Genomic DNA, 6922 nt, shown 5'->3' on the forward strand with positions numbered 1-6922 from the left:
TGTAGGGGGTTTTGGAGCCTAGGTAGTTGTAGCACCTAGGAATTAAGGTTTTGGGACAAAGGTTTAGAGAGTATTGGGATAAAAGGGTTTAGGGAAAGGGAATGAAGGTGTAGGGGGTGTATGAAAGTGTAGGGGAGTTAAAATTTAGGAATTGAGAGTGCAAGGGTAGTTTTTAGGGAGATACTAGGGTTTAGATGTGAAAATAACACCAAATCTTCAACAAACTTTCAAAACACCATGAGAATGATTTTAGGAGGAAGAAACATGTAATCTTCAGCTGTTACTTACTTGTGGGAGGTTGAATACAACTTTGGTGGAGCTAAGGAGGTGATTCTAGCTTTCCTAGACAAACACGCAGCGGCCGTGGCAAGTGAGCAGCTCCTGGAAAGTGCACAACGCCTGAAGAGAACGCGCAATGCCTGAAGAGAATGCACAACACTTGCTCTGTTTTGCTGATTTCGCCCAGAATTGTGAAAAATGGTCTCTTGGGGTTTGCTCAAGAAATGATAAGAGGCAAATGGAGTTGAGTTAGATGCTAGGAAGGCCTTTATACTTGAGTGAATTTGATCTTTAGCTTTAAAACCCACTTTCTAATGTTTCACTTCTCCTTTTTGAAATGCTTGCTAATTTCCCTTTACACTCTGATTTTCTTCTTTGCAGGTTGATGATGCATGGAGTTTTGGCACTCTTCACATTTGAATTTGCTTGGATGAAGTTGGCACATAGTTCTTTGAGTTGACAACTTAGGAATAATAACTTATTACCTATAATGAACATAAAATTACATAAATTAGAAAAAATATTACATCTCTATTTTTTAGAATAAAATTACAATCTGAAATAGAACTGAACTGAAACGATTGACAGGGCCCTTAGAGCAAGGGATGGCCCTCTACCTATCCCTCCATGAAATTTTTATCCTTCAACTGCCGAGGGGTTGTGAGCCCCCAAAAAAAACTAGCCCTGAGAAGACTGCTCACCTCGACTAATTTGGAAGTGATTTTTCTACAAGAAACTCTCTGCTCGGCTGCCACCCTCATTCCTATTCTCCACTCTTGGCTTCCGAACTGGACATTCCATGCTATGGATTCATTAGGGAGATCGGGGGGTATTGCTATTGGATTCTGTAACAAATCCTTGGTACTTCAGAACACCTGGGGAGGCAGAGGTTTCATCGGTATGGACTTATTGGCCCACTCTCTTGATGCTGAGATTTGTATCATCAATGTATATGGACCTTGTGTGGACAGGGAACCATTTTGGAGAACCTTGTTCGCATCTGAACTTTTCCGGGCAGACAACATCATCCTGGGAGGGGATTTGAACTTCTCCTTGGGGCACTGTGAATCCTGGGGACACTCGGCCCAAGTGGATAACCTTTCTGACTCGATCTCCACCTTACTCGAAGCACATCAATGGGTAGACATCCCTCCTGTCAGGCTTCATTATACCTGGACCAATAATAGAAGTGGTGATCATAGTCTAGCAAGAAGACTCGACAGATTCCTCATCAAAGAGGCTTTCCTCACTCTCCACCCTCGTATTAGGCAGTGGGTTGGCTCTAGAGGTTTATCTGATCACAGGCCTATTTTCCTGGAACTCTCAAATGATACCCCGAAGATCAAAAGCCCTTTTAAATTCAATGCTTCTTGGCTCAAGGACCCCAGCTATCATCAGCTTGTATCGGAGTATTGGAGATCCAATCCTATCATGGACGAGGAGGAACATACTACTGGTTTTATAAGGAAATTATCTGAACTCAAGAGGCTCTCCAGAAATTGGGCACACTTGAAGCGGATTAATGATGATAAGATACTGAAGGAGGCAGAACGAGCCATTACCACATTTGAGGATTCGTCAGATGGCACCTTTACAGCACCGGACAGCAAAGACCTATACACTACTCTTATTTCTAAGCGCACACAAATTCTAAAGGAAAGAGAGGAGAGCTGGCGCCTTAGAAGTAGAGCCATATGGTTGGCTGAAGGGGACAATAACACCAAGTTCTACCATAAATTCGCAAATGGCAGGAAAGCCATTAACACCATCTGGGAGCTTCAAAATGCTCAGGGACAGATGATCATTGAACAACAAGGTCTGGCCAGACTTGTTAATGAACACTTCAAATCCATCTACAAGGCACCCCGTGAGGCTAACATTCTAGAGATAATGTGGGTCACTGAATACTTCCCCAGATTTGTAGAACACGAGGATTCAGAGAATCTGATGATGGCTGTATCGAAGGAGGAACTCGAGGCCACCATTAAATGGTTTAAAAAATACAAGAGCCCTGGACCGGATGGGTGGACCATCGAATTCTTTATTGCTTTTTTTGACATCTTGGGGGATGATCTTCTCAGAATCGTGGAGGACAGTAGGAGGAATGGTAGCATACATGCAGCCATCAAATCCACCTTTATTGCCCTAATTCCGAAATCTGATTCTCCTACCTCCTTCAATGACTTTAGACCCATCTCTCTCTGTAATGTTCTGTACAAGATTATTGCCAAAATCATTGCAAATCGCCTGAAGCCTATACTGTCTAGTCATATATCCCCCGAACAATTTTCCTTTCTCCAGCATCGACAGATACATGAAGCGATTGCCACTGCACAGGAACTTCTCCATACTCTGAAGACAAAGAAACAGAAGGGCATGATTCTCAAGGTGGACCTTTCTAAGGCATTTGACAGAGCAAATTGGCTCTATATCAGGTTAATTCTTACTCACCTTGGCTTCCCTTTTGCTTACATCAAATGGATTATGAGCTGTATTAAGGATGTATCCTATAGTGTCCTCCTTAACGGTGAAGCTACCCCTTTCTTCCTATCAGAAAGGGGGCTCAGACAGGGCTGCCCCCTCTCCCCACTACTCTTCCTTCTTATTATGGAAGGTCTGAGCAGATCCATCACTGCTGCTCGGGACAGATATCAACTTTTTGGCATCAAGATTTCGGAGAATTTCTTTTTGACACTCCTACTGTTCGTTGATGATGTTCTGATATTCTTAAATGGAAGCATCGGAGATTCTTCAATAATGCATAATATTTTCAAGCTCTTTCAACAGGCTACGGGGATGATGATTAACGAAGGAAAATCCACCATCACCATTATCAGTTGTTCTCAGCATGAGTCTATATATACTACCCAGCGGTTTCCTTTCTCTGTACTCAATTTGGATGACGGGCTTAAATATTTGGGCTTCCGATTAAAGCCTCTTGGGTACAGGATCGCAGATTGGACGTGGCTTATCGCAAAAGTGGAGAAATGATTACAGATCTGGTACCACAAATATCTTTCCAGGGCTGGCAGATTAACCCTCATCAAGGCAGTTATTGAGGCCACCCCAGTATTCTGGATGACACTCGCATGGATACCAAAAGGCATACTAAACAGACTTCAAAATATTTGCTGCATATTCTAATGGAAGGGAAATCAACCTGGGAAATCTTTTGCTTGGGTCAAATGGGACCGCATCGCTATACCAAAACGATGGGGAGGATGGGGCATTAAAAGACTTGAGCTATTCTCGAAAGCCTTGGCTGCTAAGCTGGGCTGGCAGCTCATCAGCTCAAACAGTCTCTAGAGCTGGGTAGCCCAAGAAAAATACATATGGCCTTCAAATTTGATGGATTGGTTCAGACAGTCTCGGCCCCCGCTAGTAATATCTCCAACATATGGGAGGCAATGATGAATGCGCTCCCCCTGTTGCGACTAGGAATTACCTGGAGAATAAAGGAAGGCAACGCTGTTCACATTGGAACGGACCCATGGGTGGGATGCGGGAATGCTCACAGATTACCAGCCGACTTAATCAGATTCCTAAATGACAGAGGCATCATCTACATCAAGCATATTGGCGACCACATCAACTCCACAGTCCTTCAACAGGCTTGGAAATCCGCTTATGATTTAGACATACCTGATCATTGGAGACAGGACTGGCAGCTATATACAGAAGCCCTCACACAGGCCCATATCCGTTTAACAGAGGAACCCGATGAAATCATTTGGGCCCTTGCCAAGAATGGTCATTATTCCCCAAAAGAGGGATACATCAGCCTCATGGATCCTCATAAACCTCAATCTATAGACCTGAATTGGAAATATTTTTGGAAACTCAAGGCTGCCCCTCGCACCCGCCTGTTAATGTGGAACATACTCTTTGACAAGATCCCTACTGGCGCCAATTTGATGAAGAGATCCTTTCATGGCCCCTTCCGTTGCCATCTTTGTCGTATGGATGAAGAGAACACTGAACATCTCTTCCTGAACTGCACTTCATCTAAAGAGTTATGGAATGGTATTACTACCCACTACCCTTCCCTACACCCCTGGCATGGCAACAATATCCAAGAAGCTTGGAATTCATGGTGCCTTTCCCACAAAGGCAAAGCCAGGAACATGCCTCTCCTTGTCAGCTGGGCCATTTGGATAGCCAGAAATCAGTCCATTTTCAATCTCAAAGAACCTCACTGGCCTTCTATTGCTCATCACATAATCTTTGATTATGATCACCTACCAGAAGATGACATCGTAGCCCCTCAGCGCATCATCACCCCTGAAATCATTGATAAATCTAAACCTTGGGCATATTTTGATGGTTCTGCTCAGGAAGCAGGCTGTGGAGGGGGAGCCATTCTATACCTGAATGAAAACCACTGGTACAAAATTCAAATAAACTTGGGGATGGGCACAAACAATTTTGCCGAACTCTGCTCTGCAAAACATCTCATATATTTTGCATTAACTCATCATTGCACACATCTTCAGTTATTTGGTGATTCTAAAATCGTATGTAATTGGCTCAACAATGCATCTCATTGCAATGCATATACTCTCAGGCATATCCTAGGGGAAGCTCACAGAATGATAGACATATTTGACTCTTTTGTCTGTCGACATATCTACAGGGAACAAAACTCGGAGGCTGATCAACTTTCAAAAGAGGCAACGCATCTACAGGACAATGTCTGGTTGATACAGGAGGAGATTGATGGTACTCACCATCAATATTACCACAGACCGTTTATAGAACAAGGACAAATTGGGCTTTAAGCCCATGATTTTGTAGAGCTCATTGTAAAAACATGTTTTATTTTCTCATATCTATCAGTCGGCTGTAGAAACAGTTTTTGTATAGACATATATAATACTCTCTCTGTGTAGAGAAGATATATATATTTTGCATCTTTTTCCCTCTCTCTGTTGAGGGTAGTTTTGATACAACTCTGATTTCAGACTCCCTGCGTGGAGGTTCAGCACTCAGCAGTTTAAGTTTTTGTAAACAGACTTATATGTATCCTGATATGGCAAGTAATGCCTCCATATGCATATGCCTCGGCATCTACAAAATGTAATTTCTTAATATTAATAGAAATTACAACTTTTTCCATGGGAAAAAAAAAAGAACTGATACTTGGAATGAAAATTAGAACTTGGGCAAGCATAGTTACATGTTTTCTAATCCTCTTTGAAAGCAAAAAGGATATTATTTTTCTCACTCTCATACTTTTTGTTGGCTTTATGCTGTGAAATGGAGTATTATTGGACCTTGAAAGAATGAAACCTAGTAACCTAATGGAACCTTGAATGACCTGACTCCATTTGGACTTGACTAACACAAAAAATGATGAAATGAGCTCTTATGATCAATGTATGCTCAGTTAAGACACAAGAAGGTGGGCCAAAAAATATTTATTTTTGAGGGAGAGTGAGGTTTTTGAATAAGGCTACCATCAATGAGTAAATTTTTGCATGAGGACCTAGGTGGAATGACAAAAAATTTAGAATGGGACCCTAATATTATATAAAAAGAGGAGTTTTAATCACCGATGGTAGTATGAAAATACTGACTCTAACATCCTTCTCATGTTTGTACTGCCACCATCCATTTACCACAATGGACCCAACCAGTCCAACCGACTGTCATAGTCTTACCTTCCACTGCGCTTACTGGAGCTTCATCTATGTCTTACATTACCTATTGGGTACCACATATCTCTCCCTGAGCTCCATAAACTTTCCTCTTTCCCAACCAATTCCCAAGACTAAAAAATTAAAAGGCAATACCAAGAAACAACCATGAAAAACCAATATCGATACGACACCGCAATAAGTGGCATAGTTATGCACTAGACACACACAAAATCGCAAATCAAGCGTAACAATTGTAAAATACCAAAAGCACAAGACTAACCACTAACACCATGATTCAATCCCCATGGTTCCCAAGGAAATATCAACCAGAGCCTTATTCAAAATTTCATGGAAATTTCTTTTCCATGCAATCCCCTGCATCATACCACCATAAACACATAACTGTCGGTGCATAAGTAAATATAACAATACACCAGATACCTTATCTTGTTGTGCAAAGCACGTTGCCTTATAACTGAACACATCCATTCCATCTCTCAAGGGACTCCAATTCCTTTGACATATCCGCCTCTAGCTAGAGACTAGCTAATATACCTATTAAGTACATGTTCATGAGTATAACACATATCCACATAATGTCCGACAAGATTAAGGTTAAGAAGAGTTCCTGTGTGCAAAGCACTCATTCGTTTGGAATTATATTTTATAAACATAAACAAAGGAATTCTTGTCCAATTCCTTTCTTTTACCCTTTTTTACCTTGCTGCATTCAAGGCTTACTATGTATTGTCACATCACCTAACTGTTAGTTATATAAACACATCAACTATTACCTTGTCACGCTAATACCTAGCATGTTTCCCTGCAACTTGCTTACACATGTTAGTCTCACGTTCTAAAGATCAAACCAATCATATCTAACAATTTGAAATAAACCTTTACCAAGACTAACAATCATGTCATAATCCATAGTCAACTCATGGTCCTTAGACACAATGTTACAACTATCACCTATTATACTCAAGTACATATCAACTGTCTCA

At 41.4% G+C, this 6922-nt stretch overlaps 1 protein-coding gene across 1 annotated transcript; it reads left to right on the forward strand.

Annotated features, from left to right (window-relative positions):
* The first annotated feature begins 3611 nt into the window (after nt 1-3611).
* On the forward strand, nt 3612-5057 carry LOC149174179 (uncharacterized). The gene has a single exon (XM_089420773.1). The coding sequence runs from the start codon at nt 3612-3614 to the stop codon at nt 5055-5057; it is 1446 nt and encodes a 481-aa protein (XP_089276899.1).
* Nucleotides 5058-6922: the final 1865 nt, after the last annotated feature.

The sequence above is a fragment of the Pinus tabuliformis genome, chromosome 4_1, assembly GCF_031772625.1.
Source record: "Pinus tabuliformis cultivar Carrire ecotype Pingquan chromosome 4_1, CPIR1, whole genome shotgun sequence".
Taxonomy (NCBI): Eukaryota; Viridiplantae; Streptophyta; class Pinopsida; order Pinales; family Pinaceae; genus Pinus; species Pinus tabuliformis.

Excerpts from the sequence above, each read along its gene's own strand:
- LOC149174179 (XM_089420773.1), top strand. The coding sequence starts at position 3,612 with ATGGCCTTCAAATTTGATGGATTGGTTCAGACAGTCTCGGCCCCCGCT.